Below are 27,395 nucleotides of genomic sequence, written 5' to 3'. Positions count from 1 at the left end.
TTGCACAAAGCTTTCGGACAGCAAAAGGAATAGTTTACACAGTTTTCCTCAATACCTCCTCACTGAAACATTCTATTATTTCAAAATATACTCTGATGAAGCAGAGGGGAGGAAGGAGGATCTCAGGGTTACTTCTACACCTGATCATCTGGTCATCAATCCAAAGAAGAAACCAGAAATCCCTTAATAACCTCGTGGATATCCAGTCAAAACAAGAAGAGGCCAGTATACGCCTTTGTCATCCCTCTTCCAAAATGTTACAAAACAGGGTACATGTCAAAGTCTAGACCAGCAGATGGATGGTGATTTTGCTGATCTGCTGTCTTGCTGAGCATATTCTGCAGAACAAAATGGGAGTAATGGGAAGGTTGGTCAGCATTCACATCCTTTCCATCCATTACCAGTGCCAAGACTATGGGCCTGAAGTCCCATCTTCTTGATGTTCTACATCACAATCTTCCATAACTCCTGATCGAGGGTTAGAATATTCCCCTGTGATTGCCTTAAACATGAGGTTTCCTCAGCTCTCAAGAGCCTGATAAATTTTTCTTCATTCATAACCAGTTAAATCTAAAACAGCCTCTTCCATGCATTCCAAATGTTCTGTCCTTGCTAATCCAGTAAGTGATCCCAGCCCTCCACACTCCGCAGCTGGACAAACTGCAGAGCACATTTGTTCTTGAAACCACCACGATGTGGTCCAAAAGCACGAGCATCTCTGAAATGTGACTTGCAGGTATCTGTGACACCCTAACAGTTTCCACACCACTGCGCACAATGCACTTTGAAGCCCGTCCATCGCTGTGTGTGACCTGTTGTCACCCACAAGCAACTGGTACTGCTAGTTACCTACATCTGAAGGTCTGCTAACCAGCATCTGACACCAACAGTATCTTCTTTTTCTACAAGTTCATTGCGTGACACCATCAACCTTAATGATAACTTCTGAAAACCCACCTCTTGCAGAAACTGCAGATTTTGGCCCCCAGAAATATCTATTACTTGGCCACTGCCACAAAGAAAGGGGCAGCATTCCAGCTGGTTCTTGCAAGGAGGTTTTTAGAAGCTACCCAGTCACTCTCTAACAAAAATCTCTTATAAACTGTTGCTTTAACCTGAGAAGCAAGAACCTTCAACAATCGTGGGGGACTCATAACGGATAATTAACTGAGCACAGCTCTCAGCGTGGCACTAAGGCCAGAATTGTGAATATTCTTATACTTCTAATAGAAAAGTACAAAGGAGAAATGAAGGCATTATGTTAGTTCTATTTTACAGCCACAGTGAATTACAATTGGTTCTCTTATCCACAATTCCAGACACACATTGGAAGCTTGTAGAGAAATAGACAAAAAAAAGCATGACTGAATGGGAAAATAAAAGGAACTGTATCTGTTTAAACCTGAAGAAGAGAAAGCCTATAGATGCTTGCATAGTTCAAAGAAATTTATTAATAAAAGGTCTTCAGTCTACTGATTGAAGTATTTCAAGAACCAGCAGCTGTAACTTAAGACCAGCCAAATTCAACCTAGAAATACAATCATGTAGGTTATTTTTTCAAAAGCAGGAAACGCCAAGGCAGAGCTGCAATTACTGAAATCATTAATCCCCAAATCAGCACGAAATTTTGTTCTAATGTTATAGTTCAGTGATTTTCAATTTTCTTTTTCAATTTCAGAACTTTAAAAACTTCCCATAGAGGTACAGTATCTTTCACGTGAACAGAGCACTACTGGGAATACGTTTGGCCTTCTGTTTACCTTTGGTGGTCACTTCGGAAGCTGTGGACAGACTTGGAGGTCTATGGACTCCAAGCTGAAAACAACTGCACTAATTTAAACAAAAACTAGAGTCAGTGATGTCCTCAAATGTAGGAGGTTATATTTCCTGATTCTGGACTAATGTCAGTCTCACACTTCCCTCCATGTGAATGTAATACTGTTTCTCAATACAAAAAAATCAACCGATTATCACCCAAAGTACACTGTGCACATGCCAGGCTGAACTGAAAATCCACCGTTTTAAATGCCATTCTCCCTAATCATAATTGTTATTTTACGGTATTTTTAGCACACAGCTCTTGTGTCACCACATCTTCAGTTAGTACAGCAATGCCAACACCCACCTCTTCACCATATTCTCCAATACTTTTTGTACCAACAGCCAACGCATCCTTCTTTCATAAACAACGGTGCCTTGTCGGACCAGCTCGCATAGTTGGGAAAAGTAGACAAGTTTCAAGCTCAGTCACCCCTTAACATGTGTTGCCTGAGTCTGACACCCATTCTGTATTTCATCTTAAATTTTTCTATGGGCATTTGTAGGTTTTGTTTTCTATCCCATATATGCTATGTTAAAAGAAGTTAAACATACCTCTTTTTCTTCTCGCTTCCTTGATCTCTTCACACATCTTATTAAATTCGGGATCCAGTTCAGCAGCAATGATAGCATGAGCAGTGTCCTTCAAAGTACAAGCTCTGTGTCTAATTATTTTATCTAGAAAACAGGACAACACACTTGTTAATTTTATCACAATTACGTAAATTCTTTACCATTTCTATCTTGTTACATATTGTATACTACACCACTGATATAGACAGAAGTAACTCAGAAATATTACAAATGTATGAAAAAGTAGATGGATCAATACCCCAGCACACTCAAAAATCGCAACCCAGCTATTTGATATAGGAGTTTTCAAAGTATGAATTGTTACTTTAAACAACAGAGGCATTTCTAAACAAACAGTGAATGATGAACACACCTAAATCAACTTGCAACCCTTAGAAACTCGCTAGAATCAGCAGGTGTAGCCAGTTTCTACCCAGCATAATGAAGTAGAGTCCCAGGAGTAACAAGAGACTTGTCCAGGAATGAATTTACCCACTGGGGTCGAGGAATATTCACACAATTATACTGCCTGCAAAATCATACCGGATGTCTCCTGAATCTGTAACATAGGCCCAGCTTGCTCATATTCCTTCCCTGTTGCTTTTTAACCTTAAATTATTGTTTAATTTTTATTTAACAACTGGTAGAAAATTCCGAATTGTGCTAAAAGATTACTTTATTCTTTATATTGAATAGCTATTCTTCATTTTAATCCATTCAGGAAAACTGGCAAGAAACAAACGTCGAGTTTGCTGCGTTTTCATCTCTATTTGGGGAATAGGACAAAACACACTGCCCACAGTGGAAGCCTACATGTGACTCATGAAACAAACATTTTTACAGAGAAGCCCAGTTCCCATACCTTTGAAATACACAGAAGAAATTACTCCAACACTGTTGAAATTTGAAAAGTAATTGTAACTTAATAAGTAGGCCTATATGGGGAAAAATTGATACCTACAATGGTGCCTTTCAACGACACCTACAACACTCATTGTTGGCTTTTAGTACAAACATTAATTTATCAATTCATCCATATTGAATTACTTTTTCCAGTTGATGAAGGTACTTCAACAGCAAATATCAACATTAATGTCTACAACATATGATACAATTAGTAGATTTGATCTGCTTTAATAATCACTAAAGACAACAATTAAGAATATCAGTGAACATTTATTAAACAAGGTTTATTATTCTAGAAACAGCAAATTTTACAGCTGAGTGAAAAAAAGTATCCAATATCCAGCTCAAATGAGTCCTACATATGTTTCCTGGGGAAATTTGCCACCACTTAAATCAAGCAGAAACTAAATATGTTTACTCACATATATTTGTGAAGCATTATGTTTTCTGATCGCAAAGTATACCGCGTTCTTTGCAGATGTTAGTTTGTGATATTAGACTTTGAAAAGTTGGTCAGATAAAGTTTAAGATGCCCTCACAAGAAAAAATGAGTTGGGAGGGGCGGGAAATTAAATCAAGAGTATTTGACTGATGTACCACTTTCCTCACAGCCTGCGATGGGCAAGACTTTGCCTCGTTGACACACTGTCTGTGCGAAATATTACACTATTATGACTAACACAGACTGGTTATGTTTTATGTTTCCACGTCTTTCCTGGTCAAACATCAGAGGGAAAGAAACAAACAAAACAAACCACGAACAAAACCCCACAATGTATCTTACTATATAATTTATCTGAAATTTTAAAGCAAAGCACCAGGAAAAGAACCCCAAAGAAGCCAGTTTTGAATATCTGTACTGCGTATAAAACCGGCTGGTCTGATACTCTTATTGCCTTTCCAACTGACCAACAGGACAGGAGCAGGCAGAGTGTGATTCTTCTGCAGATTCAAGCATGAAGCAGAGGCGACCATATACGTCCAGCTTTAAAGAATGTGAACATTACAGGTTAATATTCAGTTAACGCATCTGAACGCATGTAATGCTTACTGAGAACTGACATGATGTCCTGTTTCAGCACAGTATTCATACAAAAGCTCAAGTATTCTTGCATGCCAGAAGAACAATACATCATCAACTGCTCGCAACGCAGAGGACAGAACTGTTTCTCATTACCTACGCAATGATGAGAAACTTCAGCCCAAAACTTAACCTAGGACTAGCCAGATCCATTTATCCCAGCTCAGTCCTGAAAACCAAAATGTCCCTTTTTTGTTCCCTACATATATTTCAGATTGTTTGTCTTTGGATGAGCTCAGTGACAACTTCTGCCACTAAACGTTCCCCAAGCTGTCTTTGCTGTTCTGTTTCTGCCACATGGAATCTGTGACTCCTGTTGTTTATCCTGAACAGATCTAACCTTAGAAGTCTATAGGCCCATAATATCTGCTTTAAAACTTATAAAAAAACCTCTTTCGACCACATTTCCTAGAATTAAACCAAGCCCACAGATCCAAACGGCCTAAAAATAAGAGGTATGTCTCACAGTTCTCATCTTCTGAACACGCACTCTTCAGAGGCACTTGGAATCCCAAGTGCCCATCAAGGCCTTTGATTAGTTCATTTCAATTACACATTAAAAGTCCTCAAAAGTGTCTTATGAGGAAGACAGAAAACCTTTTGCTATATTTTATCCATGTAATTTTAGTTGTAAAACAAAATATCAAAAGTTGAAGCAGTAAAGTTTATTTTCTACAGATAAGAACGAGCGGTATGTTCAAAAGGCAAACGTGAAAAACAAGCGTAACTACCTGACCAGACTATACTGTGTGTAGTCCATAGGAGACATTTGCAAATGTCTCAGAAAATAAAAGATTTGAGAAGAAAAACACAGAAAATCAGGCTTTAACCTGGTAAAATGGTTTCACAAGATCTAACGAAAAACATTTTAACACATTGGACTGTGTTTGCAGATGGACCCAGGTTTCCAAGGATTAGTTATATCAAATACAACTGATTTCAAAGGGTGCTTTTGTGTTGCTGTTTCATCAGTGGCTCTGGAAGCTGCCCATGGAAAGGCTGTTTTGGCAACGTTCACTGTAAGACAACCCCAGTGAAGAGTACACAACATGTTCTTCCCTTAGTTTTGAGTGTGACCAGCTTTTCGGTGCATTCCAATCTGCAAATTCCATTTTAATTGAAAGCATCCCATCACGCCTCGTCAAGACAATACCGCATAATCTTGCCTAATCAGCTGCAACTGACTTCCTTGCCTGATGATTTATCCGCTTTTATTTCCATCCCCACACACACAGTTCTTAATTTCTGTGTGTGTTTCATGTTCTAAGCCAACGTGGAAATAAAAGCAGGCCACTGCCAGACCGTGTGCAGGAGTCTCTGCAGAGCTCTCCAAATTACGTCAGGGTTTCATTGCAGATACAAAGTCTATTCCCTGAAAAGGAGCTAGCAAATTTGAAAAGGAACTATAAAACCTAATTGATTAGAAAACAACTCCGAATGCTCTACTTCTCCTGCTCTTTTTACATCCCCCAGTGCACCACAGCCTCGGAATACTAAAAGCACAGACCCTTAGGGCTTGCTTATCCTAATTATCACCTAGCATGCAGTTTATTTAAATGCCTGAATAGGAACCAAATACGTGATTAAATCCCAGGCTCTCGGGTTTTGGTAGGCCAAAACTAAGTCGGTCCTTACCCCCAGGGTCTTTGTCTGGGTTGTACTCCAAAGCATTGCTGCAGATCAGGTCGATATCTGTTAGGAAATCCTTGGCTGTTAAGTAGTTGTGTTTATCAATTTTGGTTATTACTGTTGACAGGTCCATTGGCTCTTTGATAACTTCAAGGTAATCTGAAACCTATAAGCAAACAGCATATAGAAATGACACAGGACCATACGCATTCCATTTGAACATTGCCAGTTTCACATCTTTAGATTCTTATTCATTCCACATGCTTACCTCTAATACATTCACTAAACATTTTCATTTCTAAACCACTTTATATTGAAAAAGGAAGTTTTATCAGACCAAATAAAACACAGGACTTCAGAAGCTTTTTCTTCAGTAGCTCACCAATTTATCTTTCTAAATGAATTTCAGGGTATTTTTGAGGCAAATCATTTTAACAGAAATGTATCTTTAATTTTATTTAGACTGGGTTTTTTTGACAGTGTTATAACACCGTCTTGGGTCGCAAAGGCAAAACCAAACAGCCTTACTTAAAACCCAAAAGAAAACTAGAGAAACTATATTTTGTGCACCTTATAGGTAAAGTTCTCGTTACACCAAAGGCTCAAATTATCAGCTTTTATATATCTTCTATTGAATAGTTCCTTCGATCACTCATTCAACAAAAACCATCAGGTTTAATTGATTGAAGACATTAGACTGACCATAAAGAAGGACGGCCTAAAGAAAAAGCTTTGTGTCAAGAGTTCACTGCTGACTATGAGCTTAGCTCATAATTGGAGATTTACCATCCACTAGGATACATTAAAAAGTACTTAATTAATGGTACCATAAGGGGCTCAAGCTTGATAGTCAAATGCATCAGCACAGCTGCTGTACCATACTTCCCCAAAAAAATATCTATGAATTTGTTATTTACTTTAAGAAAAAAATCCCTATACTTGAATGTTTCAATGTGATTAAGATCACAACCAATTAAAAATACTGACAGCCTCAGAAACAGTACTGCATTTTTTCTTTTGAAATCACCCACATATGATGGTGGCTGCCAAAACACTAAAGTTAACTACATATTGAGATCAAGCCATAATGGCTCCATAAGTTTGTGGGGTTTTTTTAATAAAGTATCTGTAGACATTCATATAAAAATATATTATAACATATACTAACATTAATGCATTACTTTTGTGGAGCACAGTCTGTGACCTAATTCCTTAAATACACACATTGAAATTTATGATGAAAAACTAAAATGGTAAAAATTCCCTTTTTGTCTCCCTCTATGGAACCATGAGGATAACTAGTGCAGTGAATGGAAAGCCAAACCATGGGCTTTCTTTTTAACACATCAGAGAGAATCTTCACTGGAAACTAAATATTGCTGCCGAATTAGTCAGGAAAATCCTTGACTTGTCACATAGCAGCATTCTCTGCAAGGCAAGTAGGAGTGGAATGAACATAACACATTTTCGCAGAAAGTCAAGCAGACAGGCTCTAGGAGAAAAGGAGAGTCCTGTGCTTAAATGCACCAGGTGGGATGAAGAGGATTACATTTAATTTTTAGTGCTGTGATGTATTTTTGACAAGTTCACATTTCAATTCTCCATCTACAAAACAAGGACAGTGATTTATTCTCTCTTTACGTGCTCTTATTCATGTAAGTTTACACTGCAAGTTCTTGGGGTGAAGAAACTGCTTTTACTGTGAATATTAAGTTTCCTATAAAAATGGACCTCCCAAGCAGTTTAATTAAAAAAAAAAAAAACAAAACAAAAACAAACTAACATAAAAAAATCAAAGTTGCTGCTCAGACCATGCTCACACTGTAAGCTGCCAGGTTAAAGAGCTATTATCAGTCTTTCAAAAGCAGTCAGTTACAGAACACTATGAAAATCTCAAACGAAGATGGGAATGCATTGGTCTATAAAAGATGCCTGTACCATCCTGCATGGAATTTAAGACTGCAAATCTGCTTTCTCCAATGTCCCATATTCAACTATTATGTCTTCCGAAAGAGATGCTTCTCTCCACAAGCAATTAAGCTTTTATTTTTTTTAATTAGCAAGCCTGCAGAGGGCCAGCATTTGATCTCAAAGTCAGGCCAAACACAAACCTATTCATACACCAGCACCTGAAAACACATTTGCAGATCAACCTGTCTCATCAGTTGAGGCGTGCACACTCAATAATCGACCAGTTAATGCCTTATAATGCGCTACCACTGTGATTCATGGCAGCCACAAGCATTACTGCTGAAATTATTCAGCAATACTATTAATGCTTGATACAATACAGAACACGGATCACTTTTCCAATATTACCGTGCCTGTGCTTAAATGCTGTAAAAGCTTTCATTAAAGAATTATATTTATGGTTTCAAATACTTAAAAGAGCACTGGTAGGGATAGGAGTGATGGCATTTTAAATGCTGATTTCAGTTATAAAATTGTCAGCAATGCACAAGGTTTTTCAACAGGTCACTGGTATAGCCAAAGAACACGCTCCACTCCTTGTATCACAGATCATGGAATCACTTTGGTTGGAAAAGACCCTCAGGATCATCGAGTCCAAGTATAAACTAACTCTGGCACTAAACCATGTCCCTAAGAACCTCTTCTATGTGCCTTTTAAACCCCTTCAGGGCTGGTGACTCCACCACTTCCCTGGGCAGCCTGTTCCAATGCCTGACAACCCTTTCCAGGAAGAATTTTTTCCTAATATCCAATCTAAACCGCCCCTGGTGCAACTTGAGGCCATTCCCTATTGTCCTATCACTTGCTACTTGGGAGAAGAGATCAACACCCTCCATGCAAGGCTGTGACTACCTCACCAGCTAAAAATTAGCATTTTAGATTAGAATGATCATGGATCAAACATCTATTTTTCTTATTAACTTATCGACTTCCTTGCTTTAATTTCTATTCTTTTTCTACTAGTTTCAACTTCATTGTTTGCACGTTACTGAAACAAGACCTCTTCAATATCCACCGGTTTGCTGAAGATGTTAAAGCGTTTGTCTGTCGCCAGCCTCTTGGTAACGTCCCTGAGAAACAACCGCAGCTCTCGCAACGTGTTCTCTTCCTGGTCCTCCATCCGCTGTTTTTCTGCTTCCGACAGCTCACGGGCAGGACACGGCAGTGCAAGAGGAAGAACTTCCAGAGCACGAAGAGCTAGGGAAAAAAAACAGGAAGTCAGACAATGGAAATAAATATTAACAGCACAGGGGCTCTTGGGATTAAGCCACTCCAAATTTTACGGTATATTTAATCTGCCTTATCAATCTAACCATCATTGTGTTCTCAACCCCACAGCTCTCCGTTTTCCAAAGCTGATAAATGTAATGCACAAAATTTCTTCTGGGCACTCATTAGCACTGCCAAATACTAATTATACTGAGTGTCATTTACCCACACCTTGTGAAAAAGGGAAATATCACAAAAGAAAACATTCAGATCAATTATTATTATTGGGTTTACTGTAACTTAGTTTACCAGCCTGTTTCCTTCTTGGTGGGGGCATTGCTGCCTCATCAAGAATTAAGCCTCTGAAAAATCGCAATCTGTCTTCTTCACTTGGTCTTTGAATATAAAAAACCTCTTCATACTGGATTCTGAAAATACATTTCACCTAAAAAACCAAACAGACACAGGAAAATTGAGCATCCACTCAAAAATACATTATTAATGACCATATTTAAACACTAGTCACAAACTTTTCAAAATTAGCTACAGAAGATGGCAAACTCCACACAAAGCTGTGTACAAAGCCTAGGAAAAGCAAATACATGTAATTCTCACTGAATTTGCTATAATAAATAGACTTGTAGTATCCCATCATCTTAACAATGGCCATCTCTACATTGAAGAGAAGATAAAGGGCAGGAGAAAAAAAAAATTAATAATATGTTGCAAAGAATGAATAAGAACCTCATCCTAAACCTTAGAAGATGTGGAGCTAAAGGTAAGGCCTTTAGACTAAATCTGCATTTAATTACACTGGAGTAATTTGTCAAAATGGGCAACTGACAAAATGAGTGGAGATTATAAAAATCAGAAATACGTAGGATCATCCCTCATTAAAGAAAATTACAAACACTTAATTAGCGTTACATTTTCAATTTGACCTATTTTAAGTTCAAAAACCACTGCAATGGAGAATGATTTTACATATCAAAACATTTTGAAGAGCACACTGCTCCCTGACAACGCCGCCTTCTGCAATAAACTTACCTCTTCAGGCAATTCACTATACATGGACTCGGAGGTAGACAGTAGAAATATAGGGGAGAAAGATGGTATATCTTGCAGCAAAGTTAGAAAAGTAGCTCTCACAGTTTCACTGACAGCTTCCCACCAATCACCAATATGAGGCATGTAAACAATACTTGGTACTGTTCTTCGAGCTTCACGAAAGATCTAATTAAAAGAAACAACGGTATTTAAACAGAGAAACTAACTGTTGTTATCATTTGTGAGTAACAAAATTCTTGTGGAATAGGAAACTACACACATTTGTGGTATTTTATATACAAATATTCCAGTAAAATACAATTATCTAATGATAAAAGCTTTTTAAACAAGCGCTTGTGACTGTTATCTGTATAATTCAATTATTTTACAACAATGTGGCTGGGGAGACTACAAAACAACTGCTCATCATACATATTTTTAAAACTTGTTAAGACTGAAAAATCAAGACCAAAATTAAACAGGTTTGCAATTCATGCACAATCCACCACAAGCTGTTCCGAAATCTAAAATGTTTAAAACTAAGTAATTGAACCTAGAACCACAGCACATCAACTCATACACAAGCTAATAAAATGAATACCAGGAACCAAATAACAAATGTGACTGAGGTGGCAGTTGAAAATGTAATTACTTTCACAGGCAGCAGAAAGAACTCCATGACCTTCTAAACATGAAAATAGAAAGAGCCTATGAAAATCTGGCTTTTAAGTACCATTCCATTTAGCTGCCTTTATATTGATGCAACCAACCTGTGCCAGAATTACAGAATTAACTCATTACAAGAGAAACCGAAAAGTCACCTGTGCACATGATTCTTCAGGCGTTTTGGCACTGACTGAATAAAGTGCTGGCAGATCTAGCCTGTGTACAGAGAATTTTTCCAGAGTGTGCAATAGCGCCGGAGCGAGGTGCGAAGTCTGACCCGAACCTCTCTCTCCAGAGAGCAGTAACCTTGGTCTGTACGAGGTTGGCTGGTGATAAGCTGACCTGCGACAGAATAACAGTTACAAAATACAATTAATAGGCATATCTTAACATTGGATGGATATATATAATATTTTAGAAACCAAAAGACTTTCTGAAACGGGTAATGGCCTAAAAAAATTCAGCGACCTCAACACTACTCCACGTCTCAACAGCTCAAGCTTTGTTCTATGATTTCGCAACAATTTAATTCACACAGAATCACAGAATCGACTGGGTTGGAAAAGACCTCAGAGATCATCAAGTCCAACCCTTGGTCCAACTCTAGTCCGTTTACTAGATCATGGCACTAAGTGCCATGTCCAATCTCAGTTTAAAAACCTTCAGGGACGGTGAGTCCAGCACCTCCCTGGGCAGCCATTCCAATGCCTGACCACGCTCTCTGCAATGAATTTCTTTCTAATATCCAGCCTAAATTTCCCCTGGCAGAGTTGAAGCCCATGCCCCCTTGTCCTATTGCTGACTGCCTGGGAGAAGAGACCAATCCCCACCTGGCTAGAACTTCCCTTCAGGTAATCATAGAAAGTGATGAGTGATTCAAACTCATCTGTGCAAAGCAATGCACATATTAAATTCATCAAAATTTTTATTATAACCGGTTTATTCAAAATCAATTCCTTGATCATACAAAAAGACTTAATACCTTCACCGAAAGTCCATCTATTTAATCACATCCAGTTCAGTCCTAACTACTAAAGCATCTTTTCAGCAGCCTCAGGAATCCCAGGTCAATCCACTCATCCCTTGAAGTGCCACCCCAGGTGCCAAGAACCACCTAACATCTCAATACTTTAAGAAATACGGCATGAACTAGAATTGAATAAAATCACTAAAACATTCTATTCTAGCATATCGATACACTTCTATTCAGCAGATTTCCAGAGAGAAGATTTTAAATGAAAAACTGCAAAGGCAAACTTGTTTTTTTGCTGTTGAGAATAAATCCTAATGACCCCATACAAGGATTTTTGAGCTTTTGTGCTTGTTTTGTGGGTTTTCGCCCTGTTTTGGCAACAAGCAAGATGTGAAGAGAGAAGCATTAGTTGTTCCCATTAAAATTCTTTTCCATGTAAAGAAAATTCATTCTGAAACAAGAAAGTTTTTCAATTAATTTGCGTTTTCTCTCATGAAGGCACTTTTACCTGCACGTCAATCAGCTCGGGCAGTGAAACAAGACTGGCTGGTTTTATTTCAGGTTAAATAATTTTTAACAGCTATGAACGTTGCTGACCTTTGGATTTCAGTTCCGCTGGTCGCACACACAGACAGCAATACAATTACTCAAAATATAGATGAAGGGATGCTTACACACTTCACAAAAATAAACACACTCTTTAAATTCCTTTTATTTAGACACATATCCCCACAGATGTGTATCATTTTGATTTTGGGTTCCTTCTTCCACCCTCATAACTAAAGTTTAAGTTCAGCATTAAAATACTTGACTGTGTACCTCCAACTATTTGAACTTAAATCCTTACTTTTTAGCTTAATGTTCCATAAATGCTGTTCTGGCATCACTCTTCAGCACAAAAATGTAAGCAGTTTTCCACAAGATGGCTCTACTAAACAGTACTACTACTGAACAGCTTTCCTAACTTCATTTTCTTTATTCAGCAAACTCCTTGCAGAACTCATCACATAAAGCACCCTAAAACTAGTCTTAACACAGAATAAAAGGTTAGTTATTTTGTTAATTACTGTAGCCAGTCCAAATCATGCAGAAAAGACTCAACCAAATTTCACGCTTTTGAAATTCCCATTTTCCAAAAACTTTCCATGAAAAACAATGGAAACGAGATGTTAGAAATGCTGAATGCATTAAATATATAATGCATCCAAAAAGCCGCATACACTGAAGCTCAAGAATACTTTAGACAAAGAAAAAGCAAACAATCCCTCCAAAATATTCCTACACACTTCTCTTCCTAGTTCTTAAACTTGGGCTTGTTAGAATTACCATTAGAATTGCTGTTAACATCCTCACTTCAAAGCTACACTTGTTGTTCCAAAGTATTTCTGACGACTATATCCAGGATGCGGTCTTTCCAAGGACCATTCACAATTCTTGTCTGGACACTCACATGTTTCTATTACAGAACACTATTGCCACCACAAAGCAAAAGATCATCTTCGTTACCTGTCCCAGTGTGAGAACTGAACAGTTTTATCTATTTGGTTATATGCATTTGGAGAAACACTCACATTGTAAAATGAAGGTAGGGTTTATGTATAGCAGCTGATGACTGTTTCTTTGGTGATCCTGAGGGACAGCTCGTCTCAAAAATTGATGAAGCGTTCTCATCTTCACTATCATCTAATATTAGACTTGGTACATCTGTTCCAAGAAACATATTAATTAGAACCTTATCACTTCTAAGCACATGCACAACAAACAAGACATAACCATTTCCATGTGAATTATAACACATTTTCAAATGTAGAAAACATGAGTTAAAATTGTCTAAACATCAGAATACAGAAAAATAAGTACTTGTTACTTCAGAATCCAAAACAAATTAAATATTGTAGAAATCTAATCACAATTTATTTTTTTTAAACCATCAAGCAGAACAACTTCGCAAATATGACAAATGTTTAACTTGTTATGAAATGCTTCCTTTGGCTTTATTTCACAGCTAGAGGTTTTTCAAGGATAAAGTTATACAATCTGTAATCCCTCAGACTACCTAGAATGTTGTACTCATGTATTTGTGCTAAGTGCCCCAAATTTTTACAGGTACACTTCTTCCAAAATTATTCTCAGCATGACTACCTAGACAATATATGTTTATGAAATTTGTTTTCCACCCTCTGATAAACTGCCAAAGAATATCGAATTACTTTTTATCCAAATCTGTACAATTCATTCCATGTTCAGATACTATACCTTAACCTATTTTAATTATTTTGCTAATATAGTAGCATAATGAACTGAAGTACGTTCTATACAGACCTTCAAAAACAGAACACTACAATAATGATCACATTTAAAAGACAGACTGCAGGGACAAACAACTGCAAAAAATATAAATACGGCACTGAAAGAAAATAGGCAACGGATAGTTGAAAATCAGATACAGATAAATCAGCTACCAGAGCTGCAACGGGATTCAGAGTAGACTGCTGTGATTTGATAATGAAAAATACCTGCTGTAAGATCTTTATTTGCCCCAGGAAAGGAGTTTAGTTGATGTTACCCTAAGCAAGCCACTCATGCCCATAGAGAAACCAGTCTGCAAGGATGGGATAAAAATGGTCACAGCCACCCGGCTGTACAGTAAAAGCAGCACAGGGCCAGGTCTCCTGAGGGACAAAACATTCCGTGATGGACAGACAGCATTGCTGAGAGCAGCTGGAGTCACAGCTGCTCAGGGCAACCAGACAGCCCAACAGGAGCCCACGGCCACTTAGAGAAACGGCTGCTGGGTCGGGGCAACCCCCAGTACCAGTACAGGTTGGGGATGAAGGGTCTGAGAGCAGCCCTGCCGAGAAGGACTTGGGGATACTGGCGGATGAAAGATTGGACGTGAACCGGCAATGGGCGCTTGCAGCCCAGAAGGGCAATTGTATCCTGGGCTGTATCACCAGCAGCGTGTCCAGCAGGTGGAGGAGGTGATTCTGCCCCTCTGCTCCGCTCTGGTGAGACCCCACCTGCAGTTCTGTGTCCAGCTCTGGAGCCCTCAGCACAGGACACACATGGACCTGTTGGAGAGGGGCCAGAGGAGACACAGAAATGATCTGAGGCTGGAACAGCTCTGCTGGGAGGACAGGCTGAGAGAGTTGGGGTGTTCAGCCTGGAGAAGGCTTCAGGGAGACCTTATTTTGGCCTTTCAGTGCTTAAAAGGGGCCTGTAAGATGGGGACAGCTATTTTATCAGGCCCTGTTACAACAGGACAAGGGGTGATGGTTTTAAACTAGAAGAGGGGAGATTCAGGCCAGACATGAGGAAGAAATGTTTCACACTGAGGGTGGTGAAACACTGGCCCAGGTTCCCCATAGAGGTGGTGGATGCTTGAGCATCTGAGCCACTGCTTACAACACACAGGAATCATTAGCAAACTGCAAATACATGCAGAAAACAAGATTTGCAGACTGCAAGCACACCAGTAAGCATCTGCCACATACCTGGCTGTGAACTCAAGAAAAACTGAGGCTCTAGTGTGTAACCTATATTTACATTTAAAAATCATTGTATGTGAGAGTGGATTTTGCTGTTTTTAACAGAGGTTAAGATTATTATTCAATATTTTCTTGGGTTTAAGGGGGCAAGAAGAAAAACTAAGGTACAGAGGAAACTTCAAAAGAAACCTTAGTTCTTATATCTTCAAAATCAACTGCCTACAAACATCGAAAAGCTGCCATAGCAGTAGAGTTACCTAATAAAATTACTATTTAAATCAATGAATGCATCCAAATTCACTTTGTTAGCAATAATGAAAGAAATAAACGGGAATGTAAAGAAGAGCCCTGTTACAGGCTGCCCAGAGAGGCTGTGGAGTCTCCTTCTCTGGAGACATTCAAACCCACCTGGACACATTCCTGTGTGATCTGCTCTGGTGAACCTGCTGTAGCAGGTGGGTTGGACTGGATGATCTCCAGAGGTCCCTTCCAACCCCAACTGTTCTGTTATTCTCTGAATTTAACAAAATAAAATGTTCTGAACTACAACTTCACAAAGACAGGAACACCCAACTCAGTTATTCAACAACAGCGACAAACTTCAAATTGGGCATTACCGACATGTTAATAGTATATAGGGAGACTTAAATATCTTAAATAATTGAGGGCCTAATACAGCCGAGGGACCCTAACTGCATCTGCACCCCAACCCACCACCGCACAATCCCAAGGCCCCATCTCGTGCCAACTCCAACACTTATTTAAACCTCCAGCTCTCCCACAGTCAGCAGAAAACTAACCCGACAAAAATACATCATTTTTGGATGAGTTCTCTGGCTAAAATGGTTTAACGAAGGGCCTGACATACTAAATAAGTGCAAGGGATAAAGCAAAACCGCACAGCTGGGCTGGAGGAACCGCAGCAGCCAGCACGAGGATCAGCTTAAGCTGCCTGGGCTGCAGCCTGAAAACGTGCTCTGGAGTAGGGATGACAAAAACATCACTGCTGTCACAGATTTGCTTTATGACTGGGCTATTTTCAAGTTAATCACACAGAACCACCAGTACTATTAACAAAGTTGGGGGGGTGAGGGTGATCCCAGATAAGAACAGCAGAAAACAGTACGCCAGAACAAGCAGGTATCAAAACCAAGGTATCCTGTTCAACATTTAACTTGCAATAAATGGCCAGGCTATTAAAGTAAGTCTCAGAGAACATAGGCGTAAAAATCCCAGCACCTATTGACTCACTGCCAATCAAAACAGTCAGTCGCATTCCTTCTTATTCCCTCTTTCCCCAATGCATTCACATTGCTCCCACTGCAGCGGGGTTCTGGCACACGTCTGACCCCTTAGTGAGTTGATTTTACTCACTAATTTGGCAAAAACCTAACTATACAAAACCGCAAATGCTTCTCCACTTACTAAGCCAGCAGAATCAACTCAGAGGACCAAGGATGCATCAGGTCATTTCAAAGGGAGGGAAGCCTCAGGAGCTTCTCCAGAATCACAAGTTATGGAGCACAAGTGTGATGAGGAGCAGCTGAGGGACCTGGGGCTGTTCAGCCTGGAGAACAGGAGGCTGAGGGGAGACCTTATCACTGTCTGCAACTGCCTGAAAGGAGGTTGTAGCATGGAGGGGGTTGGTCTCTTCTCCTGAGTAGCAAGTGATAGGACAAGAGGAAATGGCCTCAGGTTGCGCCGAGGGAGATTTAGACTGGATATTAGGAAAACAGTCTTCACGGAAAGAGTTGCCACGGTTTGGAACACGCTGTCCAAGGAAGTGGTGGAGTCACCATCCCTTAAGGTGTTTAAAAGGCATTTAGATGAGGTTCTTAGGGACATGGTTTAATGCCAGACTTAAGTTATGATCCTGAGAGTCTCTTCCATCTGAAATGATTCTATGGTTCTATGATTACCAGCAGACAACCACAATGTGGGCTCAGGTATCTCAGCTGACCATGGTCTCACCTGCTGAGCTGCAACCTCCCCACAGCATTCCTCTGCAAATGGCTTCTGCGCCATCATAGGATCACAGAATAGTTTGGGGTGGAAGGGACCTTCAAAGCTCATCCAGTGCCACCCCTGCCATGAGCAGGGACATCTTCACCAGATCAGGTTGCTCAGAGCCCCGTCCAGCCTGGCCTGGGATGTCTCCAGGGATGGTTCATCCACCACCTCTCTGGGCAACCTGGGACAGTGTTTCACCACACTCAGTGTAAAAATTTCTTCCTCATGTCTGGCCTGAATCTCCCCTCTTTTAGTTTAAAACCATCACCCCTTGTCCTATCAACAAGGAAAGGACTGGGAGCAGCTAATGACACTCAGGACACAAGCACCAATTTCAGGTCCTAACATGCTGAGCAACAGTGTCTCACTTTTTTTTTTCCATCATAGGATTATGCCCCATTATTTCTTGCATTTAAAATGTAAATTATTTGGGGGTCTTTTTGTTTCAGATAGGACTCACACCTATGGGATCTTGGTCTATACAGGTTAGTTTATTAAATTCCACAGGAAGTTGGAATCAGCAAAAATAATAAAGCAACATCCAAGCAAATTGTATTTACATTCTAACATAACACTGAGCCAAATACACATGAGGTTTAACGCCAGCAATACAAGAAAGACAGCTGAAATTTTTCCAAGTTGAAACAGGATTTGCAACAAGTAGAAAGAAAAAAACCCAACCCACATACCTTCACTTTTGTCACCCTGGCTAAATTCAGCGTGAGGAAACACTTTGTGTAAAACCTCAAGCAGCTTAGCGAAGGTACGTTCCAAGAGTGGTCTGATCACGGGAGATAACGCATGTCCTGAAGAAGTCACGGCACGCTGGGAAGCAGGCACAATGTTCTGCATCGCATGGTAAAAATCCTGCGCACTGAGAACTACTGAAGAAACATCAAGCTGTAGCTTCTGGCTGCTCACGTAAATCTGGGGGTAGCGTCGTCTCAGGGCAATCAAGGCAGCCTCAGTGCAAAGTGCTTTTATGTCAGCTCCACAGTATCCTAGGGCACACAAAAACAAGTATCTTCCATGAAACAGCACTGCTGTGCTACATAGATTTCAAACATGCCTGAAGCTAAAAACGATCAGTAACGCTTAATTGTTGAGGTCCACAAAGCATCTGCTAACAGGTGTCAGGTCATAACCCAGGGACAGTGTTGTGTACCGAAAAATCACATCCAGGTATTTCAAAATATAGGAGAGAAATTAATTCAACATTGAGGCTAAAGTGACTTATGTTTTCAACACACAGTGCAATATATAGTTTATTTTCAGTCAGGGTTGTTGGTCTGTCATCCCGCTTTCTTCTTCCTTAATATTGTCCAAAGTGTGCGTGTAATTTTAACAGGCTGGCCCCTCTCCTCCTTTTTTTACTTTAATATCTCTACATGAATACATTTTTTTAATAGCAAAGTAATTTTTTTATGCTGGATGAACATCACCGACTTTTACAGACTGAGAACAGGAGCTGCACAAAGAAAACTGTTTCATGAGCAGAATATGGAACAGATGAAAACTTTAAAAAAGCTACTGTGGACTCCTAGAAAAACATCAACTTTTGCTACCAAGGAAAGCATTTCACACTTCTTAGAATGTCATCATTTTACTAATATAACCGAAAGAGTAGAAAAAAATATTAAAAAGCATTAAAATTTTCATTTAGCCTAGCTTCATAAATATTCAGAGGTGCCTACTTATAATTGTTTAATCATCATTACTGAAAAACACAGATCTGATAATTATGAAGCACTAAGAGACTTAATACCTCTGTGTCTTTCGCAGTGCTAATGGTTTGGGGTTTTTCCCAAGGGCAAGGAATTAGATTTCAAATTTTCTATTTCTCTCAGCAAGAGACATTAAACCTGCCACTGGATTTTGTGGCACCACAGCTCCATCTTTCAAAAAGAGGTAAAATATTACCCCAGTGGGAAAACCCTTTTAGAGAATTATAGTCACTATAGGAAAACGCGTTGTGCTGAGGATTTGCCACATAAAAGTTCACGGGTTTGCAACAAAGTGCTTATAGAAGCTAATCAATCCTTTCTTTAGTTAAATTATTCTCTGACAGGTTTTAACCAGACTTCCTCCTCCCCAACAGGCCTTTCACCATTTGCACCTTTCCTGCTCGAGTTTTGCGTCGGTCCTTTGGCAGCACCAAGTCCCAAAACCGCCTCGTTTCTCTCCCTTGATCCTCTGATGTTCCTTCAGTGCTGCTCGCAGCCACATTTTTACCAGATCAATGCAGCAAAAAGGAACAAAGCTGATTCCATACACAGTGTTGCAAATCAAAAAAGGAAGCAATTAACAGGGAAGGTAGAGAACTTTCCACCCCCATCTTTCGGATGTATAAATTTGGGGGATGATAATAAGAGATACCAACTTTTCGGCTATAAAGATGACTTAAATTGGCTGAGATTTCAAATTCCACCTGAGTTTCTCATCTATACATGAAAATAATTAAAAAAAACAAATAACACAACAGATAGAAGGTCACCATAAATATCGGACTCCTGCAAGTTTTAAACTAAGCTTTCCAAATTTAGAAAAAGGTCAGTAGCCATAATTGTGTAAACCTGATGAGCACACATTGTGACTTCCATTTTAAAAGCACATAGCAATTCACATTCACAAGTTACCTTGAACTAAATACACGTGACATTTGAAACGTGTTCAAATACATCCACTATATTAATGAATACGCAACCAATTATTTTCAGCACTAAGGTTATATTTATGTTTTTTCACTAAACCCTATCAGGAAATCAAAATTACGCAGGCACACTCCATCAACCATGTGGAACCCATCAGACAGCTACACATGCATCACAGAAATTAAAACCAAGGTCTTTCCTCTAAATTTTGCTTTGTTCTGTCAATATAAAGTACCACATTTCAAGTTAAATTGGTCCACTGCAAACAAAACTTGGAGGGGCGGGGGGGAAATAAGCCAAAGCTTAAATCAAAGATGTGCCAGAGATATTCAGCATCTTGACTGCCTGTCACCTTAAAATTAGTATAGTATCTGTGTGACAAAATACTCAGAGCTCAGGAGCTATATCCTTTCCAATTTTTCTATTAATAAATGCTGTAAAATCACTTTCTAACAGTCATTTTAATCACCGCTTGTACATCTCCAAAGAATTGCAAAATTAGGAAATAATAGCCTGTAGCCTATTTTTAAAATTAAATTCTCAGGTGATCAGATATACAATTAGTCTCCATTTCTACTTTTCATTTCTCAGGAGCAATTACATTTGACGAGTAATAATTGGTGTCTCTTTTTGAGGGACTCTCTTGTGCATACTGTACATCCATTGCGGCGACAGGAGAACTGCAAAAATCCTCTATCTTGTGAAACATTAAAGAGCTTTTTATTTCTAAGAAGTAAATGTACACTCATTAAGGGAAGAAAAACATGAGTATTGTCCAAGCAAAATAAAATGCATCATGCCAGCAGTAAATAAACTGAAGTTATTCTCACCCAAATGGACACTAAAATATAAACCTTAGGTTCAGTGCATTTGCTTCCACTTTTGAAGCATCTCACAATGGATATTCAATTTGGCAGGCAAAATGTACTGGCATAAAACAAGTATTCTTGTCAAGCAGCTGATTTTGTTCTACCCATCACCACCACACTCTGCTGAACCATTTCAAAGTACAACTTCTAAAGAGCAGCACAGCAAACAAGTGGATTCCCAAAGAGGTTTCCAAAGAACACACTGAAATGTTAAAGCCACAATCTTCCACCTCTGCTGAGCAGGAATTATGTCCTCTTTAAAATTTGTTTTGCCTAATATCTGCCCCAAAAAACCTATAAGCTGCTACTGAACGTTTAGGTGAATGATCCTGACCGCTGGTCTGATTTATGTAGCACAATTCCTATAGCTCCTCAAGTGGACTGCAAGGAAAGGGAGTCAGCAAACAACTCGGCATGATGACAGAGATGAAAAATAACTATGCTTTTTGAAATAAAATAAACTGCAAAAAGCATGAGCACTAATGCAAAGATCTCCCCCTCCACCATTACATTAGGACGGGAAAGAAAACTAACAAGATACCATTTTTCCACAAAATGCTCCTGCAATAATAAGCACAGAATAGAGCATTTTTAACAAGCATCTTGAGCTTGATGAGTTTGCTTCTTTACAATTCTATTTAACCCTATTTAAATAACCCTTATTACATTGTAAAAAGATTCATCTGCAAGACGACAGATGGAGGAATTGACACTTTTTTTAGTTGCTAATATGTTTTGTTTCCTACAAGACGGAGTGAATAGGTAACTATCTACCTACAGAAAGTTTTCCTTCAGAACAATGAAGTAAGTACAAGAGATAAGAAAGCACTTTTAAAGTTCAGGTATCTGGGGTCCATCTCCAACAAGGAGAAAAAACAGAATTAATTGTGTTTATTGAAGGTACTAATAAGCCATCGGTTAATTGTGCTTATTGAAGGTACTAATAAGCCATCGGTGTGGTCTTCTGAGCAGTTCCACGCTCTCCCCAAGCTGCTTCACTTCGTTTCACATCGCAGCCACATTCAGTGAAGCGGGTTCTTTGATTCTCACATACATTGAAATCTCCTAAAAGGTATGTAATCCATAACAGCTGGGACAAAAATCAACCCTCAGGAAATAGCCTAATTTTTTCCATGTCCTGGGGCTTTTCCCTTTTAATTTCTTTATAATTACACCCTTGGATCTTAAAGAAGAGAAGTTCTGAGTCTCATATACACCTGCTTCCCCAAAGTCATTTACTTGGGTAGTATCTTTGCAGTTTTCTTCATTAGGATCCATATGCTTGTAGTGTTGCCAAGTTTGCTGAACTGGAGAGAGGTATAAACCACGTGCAAAAAACCTGGTGAGCCTGGGCAGCTTTTACCTGGGGAAGGGGGGTTGTAGTTTTGGGGGTTGAGATATTGGGTTTTTGTTTTTAAAGTAAACCTGCATACAAGAGGGAAAAGCAAATCAGTATACACTGTATCAACATGACGAGAGTGCCAATGAGTCCAATTTGCAACGGCCACAAAGAATATGGGAAGTCTGTTTAAAGGATCGGTTGCTGCAGGTTTCAGTTCTAGAAATGATGAGGCAATCTCAAGATGAAGATGATGAACCGGCCTCACTTCAGCTGTTTTAAAAAAGTCCTTGTAACAGTCACAAGGTTTTAGTTGTGGATGTATGGAAATGTTTAAGTTCCAAAATGCAGAATGGAGACAATCAAGTGAACAATAGTTGGACAATAGGAAAGCCAAAGAAAATAGAAAAGGGTATTTCTTTTCATTAGCTGACTTTTCCACAGAACTGGCAAGAAGCACTGGGCACAAAGAATGTCTTCTAATCAAACCTACAAGAGGTTGAAATTTTAAAACACGTAATTGTGTTCTCAACACAAAGATATGGTGAATTCTCAGAGAAACAAGTGGGGTTTATCCCATTTATTCCCCTCTCTCCCACTAAGCAGCACCATGTCTTTGCACAAATCAAGCAGAATTTACATGAAATGGGCTTAGCACATGCCGTCTTATACCCGGCAAAGCTTAAACTGGAGTTGGCCGGATAGTTATGTTTTCTCCTCACCAGAAGAGGTTGAGGTCTTTGTGCATCAAAAGCAGAGGGGATGCTGCTTCGATGAGAGATGTCCCTGTGAATGAAGAGGATAATTCGGATGTACTGTAGCTGACTGAATGGACTGATGTTCAATTTAAAGTTCTTATTTCTCTGATGACGGATTCCAGTGCACAGATATTTGAGACTGTCCTTTTTCTGAGAACTTCAGTGTTCATCCAAGCAGATGACTGACAGATGACAAATTGTTGAGAAGAGATTGTGGTTTGTGTTCTAGGGTCACTTCCTCTGTTAAATTCACTATAAAAATACTAGGGTTTATTTCTGATTGGCTCTTAAGCAGCAGGTTTACCCTGAACAACCATCCTCCATTCAGTACAGCAGGTCTTTGGGTGCTCCAAAGGTATTTATAATGTATTCATGCTGTGGTGCTTTTGTTGCCCCCCCCACTACATCTACACTTTGGGGTTGTTCTGGGCTAGTGATCTGGAAGAAAACTCATCTTTAGAAAGACTGGTTAGTTTGCTGGATTTCTGTCAGAGGAGAACATGCCACTCAGTAAAAACAAAACAAACAATCCCACAGAAGTACTTATTTTGCTTTTTCGCTCCATAAGTAGACAGAAAAAAACCACCAAGTCTCCTTATCTCTTCTATAATATACAAATTTAATGGGAAGTCTACCTAAAGATTCCAACTCCCACTTCAATGTGCTTCTCTTTCACAGTATGCACCCTATTCTAGTGATGTTTCAGAAAGGAAATGTGACTTTATTTTCAAACGACTACTAGCTACTCATTTTCTGTTTTACTAAAACAGAAGCATATTTTGTTATTACAAATAAGTGTTGTTGAAAGAAGTCCAGAAAGGTAAAAACAATATTATTTAACATTTAACCAACTTTCAAAGTATTACACACAAGAGAAAGCATCTATAGTAAAACCATAAACATTATAACACTCACCAACACATTTTTCAGCCAGTTCTCCTAGGAAAGGATCTGACAATTTGGGGTTCCAATCCCTGGTATGGATTTGTAAAATGTGCTTTCGTGCCTGATTTTAAAAAGAGAGATATCAAAATTAACAAGCCAAATCCATCTCATAATATTTCAGATAAAAATTGTATTTATTCATGTGAATTTAAACTTATTTTACCTGTTTTTGACAGGCCACTGAGATTCATAATATAGAACTTAGAACTTAAACATCACACAAGAGCAAAGGTTTTTCCTTCTTTAATTTCATATGTAAGCAGTAATTTTTCCGTATAACAGTTACACATTTTAATTGCTGTCTAATTGACAACATTATACATTAACTGATCAAAACTCGCGTTCTATTAGGAATTATCATAATTCTATAATTTAATTTTTAATTGCTGCACTTATGATTAACAGCTTCTAATGTCAAATGCCTCACCAACTAATTTATTGCTGAGTAGCACAGTACATACACAAGAATTCCAAAACTATTTCACTGTAAAATTCTATAGAATCCAAATACACCTATCAATATGCAAAGTAAATTTAAGTATAAAGTGATCAAATACTGTGGCTGAGTTTACAGAAGTCTACAACAAGGAACTGAAATGTTCCTGTTGCCAATATAATAATATCTGGCTTTACATGTCCAATTTCTATGTGCTTTGCAGTCTACATGGTACTAAAGCTATTTTCTCTTACCATAACTTCTGAAACACCAATAGTTAGGGCTCATTACACAAATCCATAAAAACCCACAGTTTTTAGACAAGCAATTCAATTTAACATGAACAATTTACCTCTGTTTAGTTTTAACTATATTCGGAAGATTCAAAGTTGTATTCAACTTATGTACACAATGTGTTTTTACTAAAAGTATATTCCTACGATTAAACACTCTTAAAAGTAAGAATGCATATTTTTATTTCATAAGCTTGGTTATCAGGCATTCAAATGTTGAAGATCCTAGAAATGTTTCTTAATCATCTCTTTTGTAGGTGTTACCTTTTGATCAGGCAAGTTGAAAAGAAATTCCCTGTCAAAGCGACCAGGTCTCCTGAGTGCAGGATCTATAGAATCCAATCTGTTTGTAGCACCAATTACAACTATTTCACCTCTGTTATCCAATCCATCCATGAGGGCAAGAAGAGTAGACACTATAGAGCTAAAAAGAGTTTAAAAAAACCAAAAAAATATAGGGAACATGGCAGGAATCTTCACTTTTTCAACTGTGACATTCATAATTTCAAAGCAAAAAGCTAAGTTTAAAAAATACACAACAAAACAAACGGTTGAATAACTGTTTCAACTCTCAAAGCAAGAAGGAATCTTTTGATATAAGCTATATTGTACTTTTATCATGACTCCAGAAAAGATTACATCAAATTCAAATCTTCTCCTTAAAAATTTTTGGGGCACGTGAGCTCAGGAACGCATTCATTGCAGCTCTCATTGTTCTCTTCCACTAACAGTGTCACCAGGGACATGAAAGGTGCATCAAGACAAAGCCACATGTTTTCACAACCTCCTCGTCTCCTTACCCCGAAATTTCCCTCTGTCCCCCCAGCATTTGAGCGGAAGGAGATGGACACACAAATGCCACCACCTATAGAATGAAAGACACAAGTGCAGTGCCATAGAAAGCACAGCAAAACTGAGACTGAAAGCAGCCAGGAGAAATTTCAGCCAGCAGTAAACTGCTGCAAAAAAATGGGTTTTTTTTTAAAAAAAAAGACACAATAGCAACTCAATATCACAGAATCACAGAAAGTTAGGGATTTGAAGGGACCTCAAAAGCTCATCCAGTCCAATCCCCCTGCCAGAGCAGGAACACCCAGATGAGGTTACACAGGAAGGTGTCCAGGTGGGTTCTGAATGTCTCCAGAGTAGGAGACTCCACAACCCCCCTGGGCAGCCTGTTCCAGTGTCTGTCACCCTCACTGAGAAGTTTCTTCTCACATTTAAGTGGAACCTCTTGTGTTGCAGTTTGAACCCATGACCCCTTGTCCTATCATTGGCTGTCACGGAGAAGAGCCTGGCTCCATCCTCCTGACACTCACCCTTTATGTATCTGTAAGCATCAATGAGGTCACCCCTCAGTCTCCTCTTCTCCAAACCAAAGAACCCCAGCTCCCTCAGCCTTTCCTCATAAGAGAGATGCTCCACTCCCTTCATCATCTTTGTTGCCCTGCGCTGGACTCTCTCCAGCAGTTCCCTGTCCTTCTGGAACTGAGGGGCCCAGAACTGGACACAATATTCCAGGTGTGGTCTCACCAGGGCGGAGTAGAGGGGAAGGGGAACCTCTCTCGATCTACTAACCACCCCCCTTCTAATACACCCCAGGTACCATTGGCCTTCCTGGCCACAAGGGCACAGTGCTGGCTCATGGTCATCCTGCTGTCCACCAGGACCCCCAGGTCCCTTTCCCCTACACTGTTCTCTAATGGGTCATTCCCCAACTTACACTGGAACCTGGGGTTGTTCCTACCCAGATGCAAGACTCTACACTTGCCCTTGCTACATTTCATTAAATTTTTCCCTGCCCATCTCTCCAGCCTGTCCAGGTCTCTGGATGGCAGCACAGCCTCTGGTGTGTCAGCCACTCCTCCCAGCTTGGTGTCATCAGCAAACCTGCTGATAGTGCACTCTATTCCCTCGTCTAAATCGTTGATGAATATATTGAATAATATAGGCCCCAGTACTGACCCCTGAGGCACTGCACTAGATACTGGCCTCCAACTGGACTCCACCCCATTGACCACGACCCTCTGGTTTCTTCCCTTCAGCCAGTTTGCAGTCCAATATGAACAATATAAGTTTGTACACCACATCATGCAGAATAAGAATTATAGGGGTGTCCAGTTCGGTCATGGAACATTACAATTCATCATTTTAGAATTTTTTTATTTTTTTTTTTGCAGCTGGTTATTTTATTAGACCGGTAAGGAGAAATCTGTTCATACAAAAACAGCAAGCAAAGGTGAGGCTGTGGAAATCTAGAAGTTAATAATGTGGCTGAAGGGTGATCACCACTACAAGTCAATTCCCAGCAAATCACAGTTTGTCTGAAGCACTGAAAATATGACTTTTGACATCAAAACAACTCAACCTGTCCCTTCTAGCTTAAGTGTGTTTATGCAAAAGTTAAAACCTCTCTTGGGAACTGAGTAAAATTACACTTAAGAGTTGACCAAGATTATGTAGCATATTCCAAGATAATGCTAGCATATGAGAAATATTACCTGTGAATCTGATCTTGTCTACTAGAACGGACTGGAGCCAAGCCATCTATTTCATCAAAAAAGATTATAGAGGGTCTCATCAAGTATGCCTAGTATGCAAAAGAAAAAAAATCACTGTTAATTCATAATGTATCTATTAACATTGAAAACAGTTTTTATCACAAAGCATTAACATGCTGAAATAAAACATATACTAAGATACCTTTATTTAAAAGCGTGCAGTCTGAAAACA

At 39.2% G+C, this 27,395-nt stretch overlaps 1 protein-coding gene across 3 annotated transcripts in view; it reads right to left on the bottom strand.

The window, feature by feature from the left end:
* Window positions 1-27,395, bottom strand: part of ATAD2B (ATPase family AAA domain containing 2B) — an 88,029-nt gene that overhangs the window by 25,480 nt on the left and 35,154 nt on the right. For 2 of the 3 annotated variants that reach the window (XM_065055768.1, XM_065055769.1), the window contains exons 13-23: window positions 27,164-27,252; window positions 24,927-25,086; window positions 23,904-23,994; window positions 18,061-18,372; window positions 13,445-13,577; window positions 11,056-11,242; window positions 10,235-10,420; window positions 9,497-9,632; window positions 8,979-9,175; window positions 6,014-6,173; window positions 2,374-2,496 (exon numbers count right to left, since the gene is read on the bottom strand). In XM_065055768.1, the coding sequence (XP_064911840.1) occupies window positions 2,374-2,496; window positions 6,014-6,173; window positions 8,979-9,175; window positions 9,497-9,632; window positions 10,235-10,420; window positions 11,056-11,242; window positions 13,445-13,577; window positions 18,061-18,372; window positions 23,904-23,994; window positions 24,927-25,086; window positions 27,164-27,252 (1,774 nt within the window). The remainder of the gene's footprint in view (window positions 1-2,373; window positions 2,497-6,013; window positions 6,174-8,978; window positions 9,176-9,496; window positions 9,633-10,234; window positions 10,421-11,055; window positions 11,243-13,444; window positions 13,578-18,060; window positions 18,373-23,903; window positions 23,995-24,926; window positions 25,087-27,163; window positions 27,253-27,395) is intronic. The other variant, XM_065055770.1, reaches the window with a different exon arrangement.

The sequence above is a fragment of the Columba livia genome, chromosome 3, assembly GCF_036013475.1.
Source record: "Columba livia isolate bColLiv1 breed racing homer chromosome 3, bColLiv1.pat.W.v2, whole genome shotgun sequence".
Taxonomy (NCBI): Eukaryota; Metazoa; Chordata; class Aves; order Columbiformes; family Columbidae; genus Columba; species Columba livia.
Note: the sequence above shows the minus strand (reverse complement) of the source record. Positions and strands in the feature narration are given on the sequence as shown.